The 23,974-nt window shown below is 58.9% G+C and overlaps 1 protein-coding gene across 1 annotated transcript; it reads left to right on the forward strand.

Moving 5' to 3' along the window:
• Positions 1-803: 803 nt before the first annotated feature.
• Positions 804-19,938, forward strand: ADGRA1 (adhesion G protein-coupled receptor A1; the record flags this gene model as incomplete). The annotated part of the gene is made up of 3 exons (XM_079718540.1): positions 804-913; positions 17,651-17,749; positions 18,717-19,938. 3 exons carry the CDS (start codon positions 804-806, stop codon positions 19,936-19,938), a joined length of 1,431 nt encoding a protein of 476 aa, XP_079574666.1.
• Positions 19,939-23,974: the final 4,036 nt, after the last annotated feature.

Genomic DNA, 23,974 nt, shown 5'->3' on the forward strand with positions numbered 1-23,974 from the left:
GTACTGCAAAAAAAAAAAAAAACAAAACAAAAAACAACTGAACCCTGGAGTTGATAAATCATTATAATGATGCGATGTTACCTTTACTCACAGAATGTCTGTATTCCTTAAACATTGACATCCTTACAATTACAGCCATATTTTACTTGTCATTGCGAAATGTCAGGTTATTACTTCAAAGGTAACCTCATTTAACAGAATCGGATGGAGATGACGGGGTGTGGAATATGTAATCAGCTAAGGCAGAGCCGCCGCCATGGGCGACTGGGGCTGTTGCCATAGTAATGAGCGACTCCGACTGGCAGGGAGTGAACTTCAGCCTCTGACCCCAAAGCGCTGTATCTCACCCGCAAGCCGCAAACACCAGAATCCCGGGAGACCCCGCTGCGCCATCGCCCCTCCCTTCCTTTGGTGGGCACCGGTGGGGCTGAGCCATGCCAACCACACGGATGTGTGCACCCGGCCCATGTGCGGGAGGATGTGCTCGCCACTAGGACCATGCCCAGGGGGTCGTTCACACACCTCTCTGCAGTACGGCCATGCTGACCCGTTCAAGGGTCCTGGCAGCCCACGCGACTCCCTTGAGCTCCAGCCCCTGTGAAGTGTGGCATCTGCCCTGAGGACCCCAGTGCCCCCTGCCAGTCCCACTTCCCGTCACTGTTGAGCTGCCTCCTGAGGATGCAAGGGGGAGGGGCTCAGACTTGGGGGAACGTGCGCTGGCGGGGGCAGGGCTGGGGGTGGTTGGCTCACTCGCTCTCTCCCCTCAGGTGGGCATCGTGCTGCATTACTCCACACTCTCCACCATGCTGTGGATCGGAGTGGCCGCCAGGAACATCTACAAGCAGGTGACCAAGAAGGCCCCGCTGTGCCCGGGGGCAGACCAGCCACCGCACCCCAAGCAGCCCCTGCTCAGGTACTGAGTGCGCCTGGCCGCCCCACGACCAGGCTCCAAGAGACCCCGGCCCTGGACCTCCCTCTGGGGCTCTTGGCCACAAGGGAACTTGGGGCCTGAGGACGACCCGATGGCACAGGTGGCCAGGGGCAGGGTGGGGCCCTGATGCTGGGGTGAGTGCCCTCTGGTGCTGCTGAGTTCCTGCGGGGAGAACCCCAGCACCCATGTTGGGTGGGCATGGGGAGAGATGGTTCCGCGGTGGGTCAGGGCCCTGGTCTTGGCTCTGGTTTATTCACGGCTCTCAGAGAGCTAAGAGGGGAGCCTCGTCTCAAGGTGACCGCGTGGCTCGGGCATGTATATGGAAGCCCTGCTCCAGCCAGTTGTCCCTGTTGCTTCCTTGGGCCGGGGGGGTTCGAGATGGACGTGGTCGGAACAGGCCTGGGGTCGATGGGAGCCCCAGACCCCCTTCCAGCATGTGAGCCAGGGAGACACTGGGGCACCAGCCTGCCGGGGCCACGGCAGGAGTGCATCTCACTTCACTCCAAGGAGCGATCTCGGCTCCTTTAGACAAGGACACACCTGCCCCCGTCACTGGGCAGCGATCCATGGCGATCAGGGTTTTGCTGGGCTCTGCCCTTCAATTCTCTGAGCCAAGACTGAACCCAAATCGGCCGTCGGCAGGAGCCAGGCTCAGATCGGCCTACGTGGCCCTGAGCCTGGGCACCAGCTGCCCAAAGTCATCCGGCTGCCACCGTCTCCAGGACGTCACTTGAGCTCGGAGAGCACAAGCCTTGGCTGCCCACTGAGCTTCCCCAGGGTACCCGCTGGTGGTGATGTGCAGCTCAGCCAGAGGCCGCCCTGGACACTGGGGCTGGGGGTGTGGAGGGGGACCCTTGGCGTTTGGGAGCCTTTTGCCTGGGATTCCTGAGACGATCCCAACCAGGTGGTCCCTGGGAAAGGCAGCTGCTGCTGCTGTGAGGTTGTGGCCCACGCGGGGGGCACCAGGGACACCCGGGCCCTCGGACCGAGCTCTGTCTGGCTTTGCATTTGGAGGGACGTGGACCAGCGCTCAGTAAGCCCACAGCCCAGCAGAGCGCCCATTCTGAGGCAGATTAAAAAGCGCCCTGTGTTATTTAAGTGTATAGTGACCCCCCAACACCACCCCATCCCCGCCCCCAGGCTTCCGACACTATTTGATTTTCAGGTGGAGCAGACGCGTTGCCACGTGGCAAGCAGAGGCAGTGGCGCTTTCGCAGTGACTTGGGCCAGGGAGGCGGGATTGCATCATCTCGTCTCCTGCCAGGGAGGCCCCAGGTCCCCTGGGTTTAAAAATCACTCTCAAAATGCGTTTGCGGGTCTGAAATTGATTGAAGCGCTGCCTGGTTGCTTGAAGACTGGGGTGGAGCTGTGGAGCTCGCTCTGTTTTTCTCTGACAGCTTCAAAATGCACGTGACCTGGCTGGGCGCCCAGCACCGTGGGGCTCCGTGACCTGGGGCCTGGGGTGGGGACTGCCCCAGCCGCGCTGTCACACCCGCAGGTCACTCAGGGAAACTGGCCGCTCCTGGTGCTGCCCGGAGGCCACTGCCACACCCCTGCCCCGGCGTCCACTTCCTTTAGTACAAAGGGCCTTGACACTGGGGTGTCCACGTAGCACTGTGACCCCAGTAGCTCCCTCGGTTACCAGCCTGCCAGTCGCCACCCCGTCCCGGCACGCACACCCGCCACGGGTGCAGATGTTGGAGGGCGGGGGCATCTGCTTCCGGCTCCCCCCGTCACCAGCACAGTCTGCTCTCTCGGGCCCGGCCTGGCCGGGGGCTGGCGGCAAATGTGATGGGCCTGGGCCTTCTCCAGAGAGACCAGAGGCCGATCATGGGGACCCCAAAGGCTGGTGGGAGCCGTCAGGGACCAGAGACTTTCGTCCCAGGCCCCCGGGGCTCACATTCTGCCCTCCACACTCCAGGCCCTGCAGCCTCTGCCCTCAGCCTCCTCAACCGGAAGCATCCTAATCAGTGGGGATCTTCCCACCGGCCCCGCAACAGGCATCCTTTTACTGTGTCCTTGACCCCACTCCCAAGACTGGAAAGTCACCTGGGCTTTACCAACAGCAACAGGAAGTTAGCTCCTGGGACTTCCTGAGAGGGAAGCGCCCCAAAAGGCCACGTGCTGCCAGGGCATGGTGCGTAAGCTGTCAGAACAGAGCACACCATGTCTTGCTGGACCCTCGGGGAGGGCTGGGCGGCACGGGCAGTGGCCAGAGCCCCTGTGTCCTCCCAGCCCAGCAGCCCAGCTCTGCAGCTTTCCACTGAGTAATAAAAAGAAAACAGTTGTGAAATCCCACACAAATATTAAAATAGTTTTCTCCATTTCTGCAAAAACGGCCATTGGACTTTGGATAGAGATTGCATTGAATCTGGAGAGCATGTGAAGATGTGTTACCATTTTAACATTATTGGCAGCAACCAATCTGTAAACACAGGATGTCTTTCCATTCTTCTTTTGTTCCTCCCGGGAATGTTTTACAGTTTTCAGCACACATATCTTGTGCTCCGTGGTTAAGTTTTTTCCTAAGTATTTTTTTATGCTATTGTAAATGGGATTGTTTCCTTAGCTTTATATTCAGGCTGTTCATTGCGTACGTATAGAAATACAACTGATTCCTTGTGTTGATCTTGTGTCCTACAACTTGGCTGACATTGCTTACTAGCTCCAGCAACTTTCCGTGGATCCTTTGGGATCTTATATACCTCATGTCATCTGCATGTAGGGAGTATTACTTCTTTGTTTCCCATTTGAATGCTTTTCTTTCTTTTCTTGCCTAATCGCTCTGGCTAGGACTCCTAGGACTGTCTTAGTCCTCTCTCTTTTTCTCTTAGTCCAGCTAATAGTTAGCCAATCTTGTCAATCTTTTTGAAGAACCAACTTTGATTTCATCAATTTTCTCTATTTTTTAATTTTTCATTTTTGAAATAGGCGACATTTATTGAGCACATACTCTGTCACGCTCTGCGCTAAAGGGCAGGGACGTGTTTTATGATTATTCACAGTTTGTTTAGAACAGAAAATGTGTCTGACGCAAAGTAAGTTTAATAATACCTCATAGTTTACACAGTACTTTCACACACATTAGAGGGAACATGACTATTTCTATTTTACAAAATAAGGAAACTGAGGCATAAAGAGATTCGAGGGTTGTCCCAGTTCATACATCAGCAGCTAATTAGTGATCGCCTCTACTGTATTTATCTCTGCTCTAGTGTCTATTATTCCCTTCCTTCTGCTGATTTGAATTCAGTTTGCTCTTCTTTGTCCCAGTTCCTTACAGTATAAAGTCAGATTCCCGATTTGAGATCTTTCTGTTTTGACTCTAGAACTTATGGCTATGAATTTCCCTCTGGGCAATGCTTTCGCTGATCCCAGAGGTTGTGGTGTGTTGTGGGGTTTATTCATTCATCTCAAGGTCTTTTCTGATTGTCCTTGTGATTTTCTCTTCTACCCACTGGTTATTTATGAATGTGTTGTTTATTTTCCACAGATCATTCGGTTGTCAGGGGTGGGGTGAATCTCTCTAGAATTGTGCTGACGGTCTTAGAGACAGCTGAGTAAGGGGATTTCAGATGGACTGAAGGGCCCCGTGGCTGAGGGGAGAGATCTGGACTCCAGTGATGGGAAACATACTACTTCCTTCCTTCCGGTGTTTGGAAAGCTCTGAGGTCAGGGTCAGGAGCCGGGAGGGCCTGCGGTGGAGGCGGGTTACTTTGCAGGTTCTGCTGTGGGGCTGCACGGCCAGGTTAGCTGTCTGATTTCTCTAGGTGAGGAATGGAATGGGTGTGGAGTGTGGGCTCTAGGGGAGCACCTCGATTCAGGCCCCGGGCCAGGCCCAAGGGTCACCGAGCAGAGTCAAGGCCTTTACGGTCTCTCATGGCTGTGAGCTGAGTGTGAATTGGGTCCCTGGCCCGTCAGTCCTGCCTCAGGGCTTCCTGCTGGGGTATCACCACCTGGAACAAAAGGGTGTACATTTAGACAAGGAGGTGCTACCCCTCAGCTTTGGGGGTGGGTGTCTGGGGATGGGACAGACTTAGAGCCTCAGCTGGGCCCAGGGTGTCAGCACCAGGACCTTCTGGTTTTCTTGGGGGGGGGGGGCGGGTAGGCCTTGGGGAACCAGCACATGGGCAGCGCAGGAAGCATTGTGAAGGGTGAGGGGGAGAGTGGAGGTGGGAAAGAACAGCAGGGGGCGAGGGAGGACCCTGCCCCACAGGGCAGCCGCCCAATGAGGGGGCAGGACTGGACCACGGACTCGGCCAGGAGCCCAGTCCAGCTCCCAAGGGCCCACCCAGCCCAGCCTCCACCACCAGGCCCCCTGATCCAGGACACAGCGCCGCCCACCCATGACAGGGTCCCCTCACACCAAGATGCCCGGAGGGACTCAAGGCAGAGCTCCCCACTCCAGCCGCCACTGCCCAGTGTCCACGCAGCCCTGGTCCAGCCTTCGGTCCCCAAGGTGCCAATGCTGTTTCTCAGAGGCCCCAACACAACTAATAGTGTATCCACGAGGGACACAAAACCACACCCACACTCCTGTGTGTCCACATGGACCCGAGCACATGCCCAGCACCCTGGTGTGTCCACGTGGACCCGAGTGCACGCCTGGCGCCCTGGTGTGTCCACGTGGGCTCAGGTCCACGTGGACCCTGGTGTGTCCACATGGTGTGTCCCTGGTGTGACCCTGGTGTGTCCACGTGGACCCGAGCCCACACCCAGTGCCCTGGTATGTCCATGTGGACCCAAGCACACGCCCAGCGCCCTGGTGTGTCCACGTGGACCCGAGCCCATGCCCAGCGCCCTGGTGTGTCCACGTGGACCCGAGCCCACGCCCCGCGACCTGGTGTGTCCACGTGGACCCGAGCCCACGCCCAGCGCCCTGGTGTGTCCACGTGGACCCGAGCCCACGCCCAGCGCCCTGGTGTGTCCACGTGGACCCGAGCCCACGCCCAGCGCCCTGGTGTGTCCACGTGGACCTGAGCGCACGCCCAGCACACACAGCAGGCGGCTCAGTACGGCACTAGCACCGTCACCCCCACACCAGTGTCAGGAAGCTGGGCGTTGCTCTCGTCTCCTCCCCAGGAGGAGCCCCCCTCTTCCCAGCCTCCCCTCCTCTGTCGCCCCGGCCCCCCTCAGCCACTGTACTCCCTTCAGACCGCTCTCCGTCCCCCAGGCCTCCCGCCCTCAGTGCCCTTCCGTCCAACCCCCATCCCTCCAGAGTCCCCTCGTAACGTGGAAGCACGCAGGGCCCCGACGCCGGATGCCGGTCCCCAGCCTGAGCCCCCACCCTCCCCCGGCAGCCCCCGCTAGGCCGCCTGCTTCCACCATGTGGTGACGGCCCCTCCCCACGCCTCCCCACTCCCTTTGCTCCCACAGGACCGTACCCCCAGATCCCACAGAACGCTGCTGGCAGCCGCCCCAGTACATCTAACGGGGGCTTTGCTGCGTCCTCCCCCTGGACCGAGGGAGAGGACTGCCTCCCAGAACCAGGATCACAGCTCTTCCTCATTAAATGTCAAATCCACATGCAGATAAATGATAGTGATTCAGTAAATATTTTTTTAATTTGGCCTTGAATGCATAACCTCAGTGCTAACCTGAGCTGGGCGTGGGAAGAAAGCAGTCTGATCAAAACTCTGTTCTGACGTGAGGACCAGAGGCTCGGCTATCATCACGGGACTCCCGGGGTCCCTCCTCCCCTGCTCAGCACAGAGGTGGTGGCTGCTTGGCTGTGGTTCCACAGAGGGACCCACACAGGGCCGCAGTGGGAGGAGACTCCTCAAGCTGAGTCTGGGAGAATTTGCACAGGCTAGCACGCTGGGGAGGGGTTTCTAGGAATGTAGACGCTGGGTGAGGGGTGATAAAGCACAGCTCCGGGAAGAAACGCAGACGAGGCCTTGAAGGGGGCTTGTTGTACTCACAGAGGGGGCCACGGAGCCATGCCAGGCACACAAGGCACAGCCAAGGTACTCGACCCAGAGGTGCGGACCTTGCTGGGGCCCGGGGTGCAGTTGAGGGGCACTGGCACCAGGGAATTTCACTGGGTGGTCTGAAAGCAAACCAAGCAGCAGGAACAAGCAGAAGACCAAGTCCAGGGCTGGGTCTGCCACACGGGTTCAGCCGGTCGGGGTGTGATTTGCAGCGTGGGGCTGAGAAGGTGCTGAAGCTCCAAGCAAGAACCCAAGTGGAGGATTCTTCACATGGGAGCATCCTCCAGGAGCAGAATGCACACAGGGTTTCTGCCCAGGGAAGCCGGCTGCGGGCGCATTCGGATCTGCCCTGGGGACCGGCTGCACAGGCTCCCCTGCAGCCCGACCGCCACAGCTGGTGACCTCCAGACCTGCCATTGGCACAAGTCTCCGGGCCAACCCGCCACGTGGGACACCCTCATCCGTCAGTGACACGGGGAAACACCAAGACCCAGGTCCCCAGCCGCCAGCCTTGGGGAGAGAGCTGGCCTGCTGGTCAGCACTTCCGAGTGTCAGCGGGGAGGAGAGGGAGAGCCTGGCCGAGAGACACAAACAGAGAGAACGAGGCAGGTGTCCACACTGAGGGCCCAGGAGCCGTGGCTCAGCCACTGCTGAAAGGCCACCACCACGAGGAGGGCTCAGCACCCAAACTTCATGACTGTTGGTCTCTTTAGCCTCGTTCAGGCCCTTCTCTGTCCACATCTCTACCTCCCCTGCCTGCGTCATCCCCACGGAAGGTGCCGCGTGTAACCTGGCGATCGTGAGTCTCCAAGCCCAGCCGCTCGCGGGCCGTTCAGCCAGCGCCGGGGGAGCCACTAGGACAGCTGTGCAGGGCGCCGTCCGCAGCCTCTGTGGATGGGCTGGGTGGCCAAGTCCCCTCCGCCAGGCTCTCCGGGTGGACAGACCTCTCCACCCCTCCCGCTCCCTTAGTCTCAGTCCATTCGGGTGACGAAAACAAAACTCCACAGGCCGGCGGCTTAAACAACAGACACTTGTTTCCCACGGTCTGGAGGCCGACCGTCCAGGACAAAGGCACCAGCAGCTTCGGTGTCTGGTGAGGACCAGCTTCCTGGTTGCTAGATGTCCGTCTTCTCACTGCGACCTGACATGGCAGAAGGGGCTGGGAGCTCTCTGGGGTCACTTATAAGGCGCTAATCCCATTCGTGAGGGCTCCGCTCGCATGGCCAAGGCCCCACCTAATACCACCACCTTGGGCTTAGGATGTCAACATGGGAACGGGGGACATTCAGTCCACAGCAGTCGGCCAAAGGAAGTCTACCTCAGAATCAAACGGAGCTTCTTGCTGTGATTTTACTGATGCTCAGGGGGTAATTCCCAATTTAGATGCATGTAATTACATCCTAATTTTGCAATCTGTTCTGCCCTTTCTGATAAAGTGCACCTAGGTAGTTTCCTATTACTTAAGGTCAGCTGGTGGTTTTCTTATCTGGAAACTGCAGTTGGCGCTGGTGCCGAGGTGCCTACACCCTGGATGACAGGCGCCTGCAGAGCTGAGGCCCCTGGTCCGTCCATTAGCCCACGTGCAGTCGGCCTCGACCCTGGACGGCCCTGCCTGGTGGAGGGATAGTTCCCTGGGGCTCTCTCTGCCAGGAACCCCTTCTCGCAGCAGTGATTATAGACGGCCAGGGGCTTAGGACGTGCTCGGCAAGCGCTGGGCCAGGCGGAACCACACAACCCCCCAGCACTGCCACAGGGGCAGAGGGCTCCGGGGCCGTCGGTGAACCGAGCAGGACCCTCCAAGTCTGACCCCCGGGGCCCCGTGAGGCCACACCTGGGATCACGTCCTGGCTCACAGACCTGGCCCAGGAACACAGGGCTCCTTCTAGGGGAAAGCAACCACACGGCCCCACGTGCTGGCACCTGTCACTGAGAGAATCATGGCAATTGGGGTGCAGTTTCATGCGGGTCATCGTAAAGCGCCCTGGCTACATGTTAAATGCAGGGCACACTCTGAACAGGAGATGGTCTTGGAGCATCTGCATGGCGTAGTCAGGGCTCGGACAGGCGTCCCTCACTGTGTGGCCCTGAGGCCTTCATCCACCAGCTTTTCTCCAGGCCTCAAATCCTCAAGGGTTATCACCCTCCTCTGTCCACCCCGGTCAGTGCAAGCTGGACGTAAGGGTCTGCATCTCAGAGGCACATCGGTGGCTCTAAAAGCCACACACCTGGGCGATGGATGTGGACGGCTCTCTCACCTGAGCTGAAATCATCAACCTGATCTCTCGTATTTCAGAAGTCCTGAGCAACACAAGGAATGCTAACTGCACCAGGAGATGGACACCTATCTGATGGACACCGGGTCTGAAGGGCGGTGCCTGGGCAGGTTCACAGGTCATCCTCCCTCCAGCTTCCACCCCCCACCCGACTGCATCTCCCTGTGGCTCAAGGACACAGGGAGGCCTGGCAGCAGTGACCCCCGTGAGAGTCGTTCATATCCGCTCTTCATGTCAGCGCGTCTCGTCCACAGAGGCCCAGGCTCCACGAGGGCACGGACCAGCCAGGGTCTGTCGGCTGACGGCGGTTCCTCGGGCTCTCCTGGGGGAGGGCGCCTTGAGCACGTCTGGCCCCGGACAGTGGATCGACTGCCCGGCGGGGAGAGGGGGACTCATGGCCCCCCCCACGGTCAGGACCCTCATCACAGCCTGACGCGGCTTCTCCTCCCAGGTCCCTTCTGGGGGCCCCTTCACCCACTGGTCCCTTCTGGTGGCCGAGCCGCAGAGGGAGAAAGTGGCCTCTGCGGGCCTCCATCCTCTCTTGTGGCCCTTTGGACCCTCGGGGAAGCGATGCTCCCCCTTGACCTGGGAAGAGGGTCCTCCACTCAGCCCAGCTGACACAGGAAAGGCACTGGGGAGGCCGCGGGGGTTTCAAAGTCAGGTTTCCCTGCGGCCCTGGAGGCTTGCGGATTACTAGCCTAAAAGCGGAAAGAGGGGACTCTTAAACAAAAGCCCGTTTAAAATACTGAAGCTCAAGTAGATGGGACCTGCGCTGCTGGAGCCAGAAACCCCAGTGGCCTGAGCTCACTGTGTGCCCGTCGCTGACACCACACCCTCGAGGGCAGCTGGGCCTGCCTGGAGCTGGGGATGGGCACACGCAGGGGCTCCTCACTCAGCCCCACAGCTGCCCGCCCAGGACCCGAGCGGCTTCGGCAGGGACAACGCCCTCCATCTGGGCCCTGCGCTGGCTGTCCAGCATTCTCTGTCCCAGGAGCTGGTTTATTCTGACTGGACGCTGGCTCCAGCCAGGCGAGTGTGCAGGGCAGGGCCCAGGCCCAGCTCAGAGGACAGGACGGGGGACGGTCAGGTGCCCGGGCAGGCGGGTGGCGGGGTCAGAGCTGCCAGAGCCCACACTCTCCAGGCTCTGCGGCACCCCAGGCTCAGGGAGAGGGCTGGTCCTTTCTCTTTCTTTTCCTTTTTTTTTAAACTTTTTTTTTTTTTGAGAAATAGAGCATTTACACCCCAAATAAGTCTAAAATATCAGCACAGGTTTATGAAATTTTCGTGTGCCCTTCAGGGGAAGAAACAGAAGCCTCCTCTGTGGAAACCTCAGCCGTGCCCACACCCAGCCCCCTCCCTGTCCTCATTCATGACTTTTATTGCCTTTTTTAATAGTTTTACCCCCCAAGTATGCACCCCTAAACACCAGTTGTGTCTGCACTGACTTTGAGCCGTATCCTCGTTTCATATTTTTATCCGGTTTCTTTCACTGCACAGCGTGTTTTTCAGACCCGTCTCTGTAACTGTGTCACCATCTGGCCGTGTGACGTGGACAAATGACCAGTTCTCCTGCAGTTACGCTGCTCCTGGTGGCGCCGGAGGGGGGGTGTGACCCCACCAAACCCCTCAGCCCTTTTGCCCCTTTCCCTCGGGGGGACCTCTTGGGGGTCCCATCTGCCGTCCCCTGCTGAGCACCCAGCCTCCTCCCATCCTCCCTCTGGGCCGTGCGTCCGTCCATCTGTCTGTCCTTTGCCATAGGACAGCACACACCCCCTGCATCACCTGGGGCTGCTGGTGTTACAAACGGCTGTCCCGGCTCCTACCAGCTGGAAAGCACCCTCTGAAGCAGGAGTCTGGGGCACGAATGCTGCGTCCGGTTAACAAACCCGTCATTCTCTACAGATGCCTCGCACACTCAGCTCTGTGATTCCACCGCCACTTACACTCCTGACTTCCGCCTGGGACGGGAATTTCTGGGTGGTGTAAGCTGGGGACCAGGTTCGTTTCCTGCTCCTGTTGGAAAACATCACCACAAATTCAGGGGCTTAAAACTACACAGATTTATCATCACACAGTCCTGGGGTCAGACGTCTAAACCAACGCCCCTGGGCTAAATCCACATGTGGACAGGGCTGGCCCTTCCGGACGCTCCAGGGTCGAATCCATTTTCGTGCTTTTGCCCGCTTCTAGTGGTGGCTGCACCCTCGGCTCGCGGCCCCTCCAGCACTGGGGTCACGACCTCACGGAGAGGCTGCGGCTGGACTAGAGTTGGCTGGTTGGGGTGGAGAGTGGAGGCTGCTGCAGGAAGGTCCATGCGGGGGCGGGGGCGCGGGAGCCGGGGCAGGTGGGGGGCGGAGCATCCCCAGCGCGGAGCATCCCCACCTTGGAGCGCCCAGCGGCCGCAGCGAGAACAGCCGCCCTGGCCGAGGGGCCGGAGGCGGGCTCCAGCGCCCTCTGCTGACCGAGCCTGTACGACGCCCCGCGACCTGTACTCGGCATGGCGCCCCCGCATTGGTGGACTTGGAGCCGGAACAGCCCAGGCAAAGGCCGGGCGAAGCTCCCTGCAGAGGAAGAGGCGCCCGGGGGCTGGAGGGCGCCTGGCCGGAGGCAGCAGAGACGCGTGACCGCTCACCCTGCAGGACTACAGGGCCAGGGCCCAGGCTGGCTCCGGCTGCAGCCTGGCCTTGTTGGGGAGGACGGTGTCAGCTGCGTGGGCCCCGACTGTCCACCGCGGGCGGAGCAGAGCCAACCTACTGGCTCCAGGGCCCCGGGTGCCTCTCGGCCTCCAGGGAAGAGAGAGGCGGCGGCAGCACTGAATGGCCCGGGCTGAGACCCACGGCGGGGTCTCTGGTCAAGCTGTCCCCCCCGCCCCCCGGCTGTGGCTTAGCCATGTCGCCGGTTTCTCCATCCACCCAGACACCAGAGAAGAGACCATCCTGGGCCCCCCGCTGCAGGGCTTCTTGGGGGCTCCCTGAGCCATGGGGCCACGGGGGCGGTGCAGGCTTGAGCAGGGGTCCGTCCCATGCGTGTCCCATCCCGTGGGGCCGCCTGCCGATGCACCTCACCGTGTGCTAAAGGTGTCTCCTGATCAAACCCCAGGTTTCTCTCTGAGCAGCCCCGTCAGCAGTGGGAGCCGAGCGGCTGCAACCCAGGGGCATGGAGGCCCGCAGGCCAGACCCCTTTGCTGCGTGGCTGGAGCAGGACCCTCGGGCCGGGTCCGCAAGCATTCGCTCCCCTGGGAAGATTTCCCCAAGTCACTGAGGCAGTCGGGCCATCGTCCCTGCAGTTTTATCTGGCCTGGCCGCTGCCCCGCCTTGCGCTGAGCTGGAATCCCGGAGGCTGGCTCACTGCGCCTGCAGGGTCTGCAGGCGCTGCTCATTTCCCTCGGCCTCTGCACGGGGGCGGGAGCACCCCCAGCCTCTGGCCCTCAGGCTGCCCCTCACTCAGGCCTCGGGCCACACTGGCCTGTGACAGCATCCTGTGAATCTGGCCAGTTTCTGGGCACGTCGCTTCCCTTTTCCTCTTGCTCTGGGCTGGCCGGGTGGGCTGCGTGCTCACACCCGGAGCCCCAGGGAAGGCACTCAGAGCTCATGCCCCGAGGTGCTCGGACGAGTGCAGGGGCCTGCCCCCCTGTGCCCGCTCTCACCTACAAATAGCGGATGTCCCACGAGAACAGAGACTCGGCACCTCTCTTCAGAGGAAGGTGCAGTGCTGGCGGCAGCTTGAGGGGAACGGGGTGGGCGAGGCCCGGAGAACATGCAGGTGACCCGGGCGTGCAGGGAACAAAGCAGACGGCGCGGCAGGCGCAGAGGAGGTGAGCCTGGAGCCGCAGGACGGACGGAGCAGCGGGAGGGCCCAGGGTCCAGGCAGAGACCGAAAGGGGAGGCCCAGGCAGGAGTGAGCCTGGAGGGGCTGCAGGCAGCGATGCGGGTCTGGCCCGCGGAGGTGCTTGGAGGGGCTCAGTCACCTGTCACTGGTTGTCATCAGGCTGAAAGTGCTGCCCACACAGGCCCCGCCTCCCAGAAAGAGCTCTGACAGTTTCTCTTCAAGTGGGGAGCCCCCAGCCTCACCCCAGGAAGGGAGGCCCTGGTGGAGGGGCCGTGCTCAGCTGTTCTCTCCATGGGGAGACCCCTAGCCAGCCTGGATGGGACACAGCCAAGTGTCCCTGTCCACTGTCAGGCTTCCCTCCAGGACCACACGGTCCTGATGCTGGGGCTTCGTAGTCTATCCTGCAGCCCGTCTTTTTTTCAGGATGGCCTTCGATAGTCCAGACCCTTTACATTTCCATATCAATTTTAGAATAAATTATCCACTTAAAAAAAAAGAATCTGCTGGGATTCTGGTTTGATGTCATCGTAAACAGCACTTTTATTTTCCAGTGGTTTCCTGCTCATGTACAAAGTATAACTGACTTTTTGTGTGATGAGCTCATAACCGTCTAAATTCTCCCGTTAGTCCCAGCAGTTGTTTTGGAGACGCCACAGCATTTGTCAGGTAACGAGTCAGGTCACCTGCAAACAGAAATGTACTTACTTCATTCTCACTGGTGCCTTTACTTCTTTGCTGCCTCGTCAGGGTGCCGGGGTGTCCAGGACCCGTTCGCAGGGACTGGGGGGAGGGGCACCTTGCCCGTTCCTGATCTTGGGGAAGCTCTACCGTCTCACCATCAAGGATGACACTGGCTACCAGTTTTCATAGACGCCTCCCAGCAGGTTGAGGAGATTCATCGATTCCTAGTTTGCTGAAATTTTTTTATGATGAATGCATCTTAAATTTTCTGAAATGTTTTTGCTACACCTATCAAACAATCACATGGCTTCTCCTTGCGTTTATATGATGAACTGCATTGATCGACGTTTATGAATAACAGGCTAATTCGCATTTCTGTGATCATTCTTACTTGGTCATGATGCTTTGTCCTTTTCATAAAGTCCTAGATTTCATCTGCTGACACACTGTTGGAGATGTTTGTGTCTGTGTTCCTGAGGGTTGCTGTGTGTAATCAACTCTTTTTTAAATGTCTCCATCTGGGCTGGGTATCAGCTCATGCTGGCCTCATAAATTGAGTCAGGAGGTGTTCCCTCCTCCTTCATTTTCCGGAAGAGCCCATATCAGATTGGTGTCCTCTCTTCCTCAGATGTGTGTTCTGATTCACTGGGGACACTCGCAGAGCCTGGAGTTTCTCTGTGAGATGTTTGTGGATACTGAAGTCAGTGTTTTCACTAGAAAGAGAGTATCCAGATTTTCTAATGCTTCTCGTTTCAGTTTTGCTAACTTGTATTTTTCTCAAGGAATTGATCCATTTCATGTAAGTTGCTAAATAGTTAGTGTACAGTCCTTTATAGTTTACTCATGTTTCCAGTGTCTGTGGGTGGACAATGCTGACCCCTCCTTCCTGATGCTGGCAAGTTGTGCTCTCTCTCTTTACCCCTGATCAGTCCAGCTATGAGTGTATCGCTTTGTTGACTTTTTTTTTTTTTTCAGGAAATGAATTTTGGCATGATAATTTTCACTATTTTTTGTTTTCTTTTTTCATTTATTTCTGTCCCTGTTTTTGTCATCTTCTTCCTCCTGGTTACTTTGAGTCTACGTTGCTCTTTTGTTTTTCTGCCCTGTTGAGGTGCAGTCTTCAGTCACTGAACTTTAGACCTTTCTTTTTTTCCTCATAGAAATACTCATGGCTATGAGTGTCCCTCTAAGCCCTGCATCCCAGAAATATTATACTGTATTTTTTCTCATTCTGATTAAAATATTTTCTAAATTCCCTTATGATTTCTTCTTTGATCCATGAATTATTTAGAAGTATGTCATTTCATTTTTCAGATATTTGTGGTTTTCCTAGTTAGTTTATTGCTATTAGTTTCTAATTTAATCTCACTTTGATCAGAGAATAAACTCTGTATGATTTCGATACTTTTACACTTATCAACACTTGTTTGATGGAGCATCACATCGTCTGCGATGGTAAATAGTGTGCACTTGAAAAGAATGAGTGCTATGCAATTATTGGGTGTGATGTTCTAGAAAGAGCAATTAGGGAAAAGATTAATGTTATTGTTCAGATCTTCTATTTCTTTACGAATTTTTTGCCTACTTGTTCTATCAATTGATAAGAGAGGGGAATTCAAAACATCAACTATGATTTTGGAATTGTTTATTTCTCCCTTTAACTTTGCCCATTTTTGCTTCACATATTTTGAATCTTCCCTTTGGCTCCCACACATTTACATTTTAATGTCTTCCTGTGAACTAACATTGATATCATTAAGAAATGCCCCTCTTTCTCTCTTCTCTTAAAAGTTTATTTTGTCTGGTATTAATGCAGTCACTCTGGCCTTCTTGGACTCAGTTAGTGTGGATAGCTTTTTCCATCCATTAATTTTCAACCTCTCTGTGTCTTTTTACTTAAAATGTTTCCTCCTATTGTAGACAGTATATAACTGGGTCTTGCTTTTTTGCTGTTGTTAATCTATTCTGATTATCTCTGGCTTTGACGTAGAATGTTTATTCCATTAAAATTTAATGGGGGGCGTCCCTGGTGGCGCAGTGGTTGAGAGTCCGCCTGCCGATGCAGGGAACACGGGTTCGTGCCCCGGTCCGGGAAGATCCCACATGCCGCGGAGCGGCTGGGCCCGTGAGCCATGGCCACTGAGCCTGCGCGTCTGGAGCCTGTGCTCCGCAGCGGGAGAGGCCACAGCAGTGAGAGGCCTGCGTACCACAAAAAAAAAAAAAAAAAAAAAAAAAAATTAATGCGAGTTTTGTTTGGTCTCCATTTCATTATTTGTTCTGTTTTTGCTCCATTTCTCTCTCTTTTTTTTTTCTGTCCTCCCTTCCCTTTTTTATTTTCTTCTTTGGTTATTTTAATATTTTGTAACATTTCATTTTAATTTATCTATTAACTTTTTACCTATTAGCTGTTCATAGTTGCTTTAGGGATTAAAATCCACAGTCTTTTTAGTTTGAAACTTACACTATTTCATGTAAAATACATTAGAAACTTTGCAACTGCATGGGACCATCTCTCCTCCCACCCTCTTTATGCTACAGACACTATAGATAGTGCCCCTACCTGTACTGTAAACTCCTCAAGGCAGTGTTAAAATTCTTTCTTTAAGCACCAATATATGTTTTAAAGAAATTAAGAGGAAACAAAATCTTTTATATTTACCCAGATGTTCAGTATTTCTGATGATCTTCATTCCTCCAAGTTTCTGTCTGGTACAGCATCCTATCATCCTAAAGGATTTTATTTGGCATTTCTTTAAGTGCAGGTCAGCTGACAACAAATGCTCCCGGTTTTACTTTTGTTAGAATGTGTCTTTCTTTCTCCTTCATTCTGGAGGACGTGCCCTCTGGATACAGAATTCCGGGAGGCACAGAGTCCCCAGCCATCACTGGGTGTGACCATGTGCAGGATCATCCACTTCCACCCGTGGACCTGGAATCCGTGTCACTCCCCTCACTGGGGGCCTGGTGCCCTCCCATTGATTTGGGCATTTGTGGCATCCTGTGAATGACACCCTCTTATGGGGGATCGTCCCCGAGCTGGCCCCTTGCTCTCCCCACCAGAGGCACCACCCATCACCGTGTGTGACAACCAGCACGCTCCATGGCCAGGTGCCCGTGGCACGGGTGCTTGGCAGTCCCCGGCCCTTGCACTCCCCAGGATCCTGCTCCAACACCCTTGGATAGAGCTGTTGGCTGCGGCCCCACAGATGGGACAGTCAGCTCACGGGGGGCAGGCAACTCCCTTCCAGGTGAATCCCTGTCCTCCCAGGGTGGGGTCAAACACCAGAATTTGCCCCCAAGCAGCTGAGAAACTGGGCTGCCAGGCAGCACACAAAGGCACAAGGAACGGCCCCTGTGAGTTTCTCACCCTGAGGTTATGGGGCCAACTGGCCTGAGCACGCATGGCTAGTCACTGACGCCAGCCACCTGCTGGAACAGGCGTTACCTGGGCTCGGGCTGAGAGGCCCCAGCGCCGGCGGGATGAGCAGCTCCGCCTGAAGGGGGCCAGGCGGCTGACTACAGCGTCCACCACAGCCCCGTACTGTCCCCTATGGAGCATGCAGCCCCCTCCACCCTGTCCACTGTGATTCCCCCTCCACTCAGGGGCTTCACGTTCTCCCCGTTATTTCTGCCGCGTGAACCAGGGCACCACATGTTCCCAGATGCACGTGCTGGGCCCAGCCAGGGTCACCTCTGCACAGGTGTAGCAGCGGGGAGGGGGGACACATGGAGGAGACGTGGAGTGGCCCAGGGGGTGGGGGGATGTGAGGGAACATGGGGGGCAATGCAGGGGGTGGGGAATGTGGGGTGCAGGGCTCGTGGGGGAGGGGGCGCAGGGGAGGCCAGGGCGGGTGGGGAGCTGGCAGCGGCTCCGCCACCAGGGTGGACAGCTGCTCGGCCAGGACGCCTGGGCCTCGCCTCCTCCGCTCTGCCCCGAGGAAGGCGAGAGGGGGCTGCCCTGGGGCTGCAGGGGGACTTGGAGCGCAGTGAGCGGCCCCTTCCCGCAGGTTCTACCTCATCAGCGGAGGGGCCCCTTTCATCATCTGCGGCATCACTGCCGCCACGAACATCGGGAACTACGGGATGGAGGACGAGGACTCCGCGTAGTGAGTACCTGGCGCGGCGCGGTCGGGGGGCGGCGTGGCCCCGCCCAGGAGCGCCGTCCTCCCCACACGCGGGCTTCCCCGCCTCCCATCCCCCACCCGCCGTCCCCCACTCCGGTCCCCCAGGCACTGTGGGCTGGAAGGAGGGGTGGAGGGGGTGCCCGCGGCAACAGGGCCGCCCCGCCCAGGACCGCAGAGCGTGGACCCGGCCGTGCGTAGGAGCCGAGACAGACCCCGCCCCGTCGGCGCCCCCAACCCCAGCTCTGCCGCCTCTAGCGCCCCCGCGGCCGGCGGGTGGGCTGGGGCCCTCGGCCTCGCTGGCCCTGGCCAGGCCGCTCCCGCCGTGAGGCCACCGGTCGGCTGCACCTGGCAGTGGCTTCTGTGGGCTTCTCAGGCTCCGGGGCTGCAGGGTCCCCCCGGGCTCTCCCCGAAGCCGCGCCCCCTGCCCTTCTCCGTAGAGCCTCCTGGGGAGGCCGGCCTGGCCCCCTCGCTCACAGGAGCCAGCGGCAGCCCCAGCTCGCAGCACGGCCCCCAGCCGACCCCCGGCGCTAGAGCCATGCCCGCACCCTCACACTCCTCCCCCAGTTGCCCCCCAGGGCAAAGCCCCGCAGGACACGCAGGCCCTGTTCCCCCGGGGCTCACCCCTTCCTGGGCCCAGCACTGCGGCCCCACCAGTCCCGGCTGAAGCTGGGAGGAAAGGCAGCCGCCCGAGAAAAGCAGCAGCACCAGAGAGGCGGCCCGAGGCTCGGAGCCCAGGCCTGGCTGCCGCCTGCAGGCCACCGCCACCACCGGCGTCCCCAAACTCCCACCACGCTGTCTGGTGGAGGCAGCAGGGGCGGCCCCGTCCCGATTTCGTGTGTCTCCTTTTCTCACGATGACCCTCCCGCGAGCTCAGGGAAGCGGTGACCCCTAGTCCCACCCGGTGCCCTGCCTGGTGCGACCCCCTCGCTGACTTGCTCTCCTCCCACAGCTGCTGGATGGCCTGGGAGCCCAGCCTGGGCGCCTTCTACGGGCCGGCCACCTTCATCTCCCTGGTCACCTGTGTGTACTTCCTCGGCACCTACGTCCAGCTGCGGCGCCACCCAGAGCGCAGGTACGAGCTCAGGGAGCGGGCGGAGGAGCGGCAGCGGCTGGCAGGGCCAGAGGCCGGCCAGAGCCCCGGGGCCCCGCTGGCCACGCCGCCCGCCCACGATGCCCTGGTCACCTCGCTGCTGCAGAACGAGCACTCGTTCAAGGCCCAGCTGCGGGCCGCCGCCTTCACGCTGTTCCTGTTCGTGGCCACGTGGACCTTTGGGGCGCTGGCCGTGTCCCAGGGCCACTTCCTGGACATGATCTTCAGTTGCCTGTACGGCGCCTTCTGTGTGACCCTGGGGCTCTTCGTGCTCATCCACCACTGCGCCAAGCGGGAAGACGTGTGGCACTGCTGGTGGTCCTGCTGCCCCTCCCGTGGGGACCCCCACGCCGCGAAGCTCGGCGCCCGCCCCACGCTCGACGCCAACGGGGATGTGCTGAGCCACGCAGCCTGCCTGCAGGACTCACCGCGTCCAGGCAAGACGCTGGGCTTTGGCCACCCGCCAGCCGGCCACTGCAAGTTGACCAACCTGCAGGCCACCCAAAGCCACGTCAGCTGCCTGTCACCAGCCACACCCTGCTGTGCCAAGATGCAGTGCGAGCAGTTGATGGAGGACGCAGCCCACGTCCACGCGCACGAGGAGGACGCCTTCGGGCACGACCCGCACCTGCACAGGTGCGTCCAGGGCAGCACTAAGCCTCACTACTTCAGCCAGCACCGGGCAGCCACGGCCGAGCAGGAGTACGCCTACCACATCCCGTCCAGCCTGGACGGCAGCCCCCATAGCTCGCACACGGACAGCCCCCCCAGCTCGCTCGAGGGCCCAATGGGGCCACACTCACTGGCCTGCTGTGCCCAGGGTGACCCCTTCCCCTTGGTCAGCCAGCCCGAGGGTGGCGACGCCAGCCCCGTGCTCTATGGTTGTCCCCCACGGCCCGGCAGGGAGGCAGCCCATGGTCCGGCCCACTTGGAGATGCTCCGGAGGACACAGTCCCTGCCCTTTGGCGGCCCCGGCCAGAACGGGCTGGTCAATGGTGATGCACGGGACGCTGCGCCCTTTGGCTCTGACAGCACGGGTAACATCCGCACGGGGCCCTGGAGGAACGAGACGACCGTGTAGCAGGCGGGGCTCTGTCACCTTCGCCCACACGGCCTGGACGTGCTTCGGAGCAGAGCCAGGACCTCGGCCACGTGAGGTGGGCAGGGGGTCACCACGTGACCCAGCCTTGGTGGCATTGCCACTGACCCCTTCGTTGGAGGACCTGAGCGGGAAGACGCTTCGGGCTACGTCGGCCTCCACAAGCCCCAAGGGCAGCCGGGCGGTCCACGTCCACAGTCACCTGCTTTCATCCCGTAGTGCCCAGTCCCCGGCAGCCCAGGGCAGAAACCCACCCTCAGCGCCCGGCGTGTATCCCATCTGCCCCGCCACCTGCCTTGCTAGGCCTGGCCGCAGCAGGTGGCGCCCCCGATATTTCCTAGTGTTTAATGTGTGTTTTCTGTTTAGGTTTGCTCCTCGGGGCAGGCAGGCAGCCTGCCTGTCAGTCCAGAGCGCTCTGGGCAGCTGCCCCAGGCCCCTCCACTCTCAGAGGGACTCGAGTCAGCACCTCTGCCCAGTGCCGGCTCTACCTTCACCCCCGCCCCGCAGGCCTCAGAGCATCACAGACGCTGGGGCAGCAGCCGTACTCTGGGAGCACAAGGGCAGAGGGACTCTCGGTGACCCTAGGCCCTCCAAGGGCCAGTGGGGTCTCTGAGGGGCCTGTGCCTTTGGAAATGCCCACACACCCTTTAATGTAGACTCGACTTCCGAAGCCAGGTGCTGTCAGGAATGGGTCCCGCCCGCACCATGAGCGTTTGGGAACAGTAAAGTCCCCTGCCACAAAAAGAGAGGGTCTGGCATTTCCATGAACATCCGGGCACAAAGCCATGACATAGAGGACAGATGTCGGTGACAGAGATCCTTCTGTGACAGCAAGTGGCATGTCCCATGGGAAGGGATCCACGGGTCCCCGTGGAGAAGCTGAGACACCCAAAGGGATGTGTGTGTGGGCCTCTGCAGTCTTTGCTCCCTCCCTTCATCTCCCAGGGTCTGTAACACATGTGCAGACATGTGCACCCACACACGCGTGCACACGTGTTGGTGCATGTACCACATACATGTGTGAATGTGCCACGTACATGCACATGTGCATCACGTGCACACTCCCCACACGTGCACAGTATACCATACATGCACAAGAGTGCACACATATGCACTGCACACAGCATACATCACACATGCCACCCGTGCACACACGTCTACTGCGCACAGACATGCACACAGCGCGTTATGCACACACAGGACAGAGTGTTTTCCAGCCATCCAAGCACCGAGCTCTCCTTGCCCAGTGCAGCCTCATCACCAGGACTTGTCAGCCTCTGTGTCTTGGGCGGGGACTCCAGCAGGAGCAGATCCTTACTCACACCCACCTGGGTTGGGGGGTGTCCGGTGCCCCAGGTGAGATGCCCAGTATCTGAGCACAGGAGCCCCACTTCCTGGAGTTCCTGTAAACCTAACAGTGACGTTGTAACAGACCAAGGTGGCCGGTACCTGCCCCGAGCCCCGTGTATCCTCACATGTCGACCAGACGGGCAACCGATGACCGCTGGGTGTCTCCTGTCTCCACCGCCGACCAGCCTGCTTGCCCGCTCCTGCGGCTGACAGGACCAGCGCCCCTGGGCTGTGCTGGGCACACGCTGCAGGCGCAGAGCCGTTGACGAAATACAGTGTTGTCCTTGTTGGCACTTTGGGAGGCTGGTTCATAGCACCCGCGAGCATCTCTCTCCCTACAGGGGGGCAGGCCCACCGTGGTGCCCGGGGCTGGGAGAGGCCGGGGAGCCACGAGGCTGTCTTTCCGGCCCCTCCAGAGGGCGGCCCCCATTCTTCCTGCCCCGGCGCCCCTGACAGACCAGAGGGAGCAGCTCATCATTCAGACCAAAGAGACTCGACGTTAAATATTAAAACATCGTGGGTTTCAATATTGCTTCAGCCTCCTGAGTCCACTTGGAGACGGGGTTGTGACACCTTCCGTTTGCAGGTAATGTTTTCCAGGAATAAAAATCCACGGCACGACCGCATCTGGGAGCGCCCCACGCGGACGATGCCTCCAAAAGGATGCAGGGCGGGAGGTCAGAGCCACAGCCCACCGTCTGAGGTCTAACGCTGTGTGTCACCCCTTCTTTTGTGCTGTGTGTGTGCATACACGCGGGGGTGTATGTGAGAGTGTGCTTCCTGCGTGTGTGTGTGGGGGGGAGTGTGCATGAGTGTGCCCGTGTGCTGAGTGCATTGTGCATTCTGTGTTCAAGTTGGTTTGTGCACATGTGTGAGTGTGTGCATGTCACACATAAGTCTGTCACGTGTGTGTGCATTGTGAGTGCACGTGCAAGGGTGGGACTGTGCTATGTTGAGTTGGGTGGGTGGGTGCCCATGTGAGTGAGTGAGTAGTGTGAGAGCACGTGTATAAAGATGAGTGTGTGAGCACACGATAGCATGTGCAGATGCGCACGTGTGAAAGCGTGTGCACGGGTGAGTGCATGCATGTGTGTGTGCTTACATGTGTGTTGTGTTTGGATCATATGGCTGCGTAGAGGTGTGAGTGTGGGGATGAGTGTGCGTGTGTGAGCATGTGAGTGCCTGAGTTGTACGTGTGAGTGCAGGAAGAGCACACGTGTGTGTGTGGGAGTGTGTGTGCATGCGCGTAGATGCCCTTCACAGAGAGTCCCCTGGCCTTGCTGTGCGCTCCAGTCTGACTACCATTGTGCAGGCCTGGTGGCCTCACAGGGTCACTGTGACAACCTCAATCAGCCCAGAGGACTCAGGGAACTTGGCAGGTCTGAGCAGCCCTCTCTTGAGTGGTTCAGCCGGGGACGCGTCACAGTCCATCCTGAGCGCTGGTGTGGCGTCATCCGCTGGGGACCTGGAAAGCACTCGCCCGCAGGTCTGGCCAGCACTGCTGTCTGCAGGGAGCGTTGGTGCTTAGTTAAGGGCACCTCCACCGACCCCCTCCCCGATTTCTCCAAGAAGCCCCTTGAGCCACCTCTCAACACGCCACCCCTGGGAGCCCCTCTGGGTCTGTGGCATTGCCTCAGCTGGGTCTGCAGGAAGGGGCTGGACCGGGATTTGGTGGGGGGGCACCCACTCCGTCTCTCATCCTGCTGGCCCACTGGGCTCTTTAAGATGCAGACAGTCGAAGAGAGCCTTGGGGCCCAGGAGCAGCCTCTGGGGGGTGGGGTCACAGGGCATGAATCGCATCTGCAAAGGCAGCTGTCCAGGGGGCTGGCGCATCATGCTGGGCCTGCTGTGGGGCTGGGGTGGCAGCAGCACTGTTTGCTGGTTTGGGAGGCCTGTCCTCTGCCAGCCTGGGGACATTGGCAGGAGCAGCTTGCCCTCAGCTCCTGGGGCCCTGGGCAGGGGCGCGGCCAGCCACGCGAACGGCCACACACAGACGTGGTAGCTGCAGTAGGGCCACATCTGCCCTACGGGCACCCAGGTTGCCCCTGTAGTCCTGCCACCCACCCCGAGACCCGCGGTGTTGCCCAGGTGGGGAGGGGTTCTGGCGGGCCTCAGGCATTGGTGTCACCAGCAGCTGGACACAGGCTGACCGGCCAAGATTGGCCTGAGTCCAGGGCAGCAGGTGTGTGTGTTCTGCCCCTGAGGATGGCCGCCAACCCCGCCCTGGCCTGCACACCCCCGGGTTCGTCTCTGAGCCGAGGCTTCAGCAGCAGCTTTTACTACATGATTGATTATCAAACAGGCCCCTCGGGGCATAAATTTGCCTGTTGGATCCAACATCAAAGAACATTCTGGGGCCTGCAAGCTGGGGAGGGGGCACCTCTGGTCCTGATGGAGGCCAACTCTGCATCCCCCCAGAAGGTGGGACAGAGGGACAGGGTAAGAGCCCTGTGAGGACACAGGGCGCAGTGCTGCGGCAGCCACACCAGCTGCAGGGTGGGGGGCGTGGCCCCGGTGGGCGCCTGGGGAGGCCGGTGGGGGAGGGGAACAGAAAGGCCACGTTGGGACGTCTTGACCAGGTCGGAGCGCTTCGGCCATTCCGGAGGGCAGGCGTGGCAGGAAGGGGCACACGGGAGACCCCTTGGCACGAGTGAGAGGGGCTCCCCCA

This window comes from Hyperoodon ampullatus (genome assembly GCF_949752795.1).
Source record: "Hyperoodon ampullatus genome assembly, chromosome: 1".
NCBI lineage: Eukaryota > Metazoa > Chordata > Mammalia > Artiodactyla > Ziphiidae > Hyperoodon > Hyperoodon ampullatus.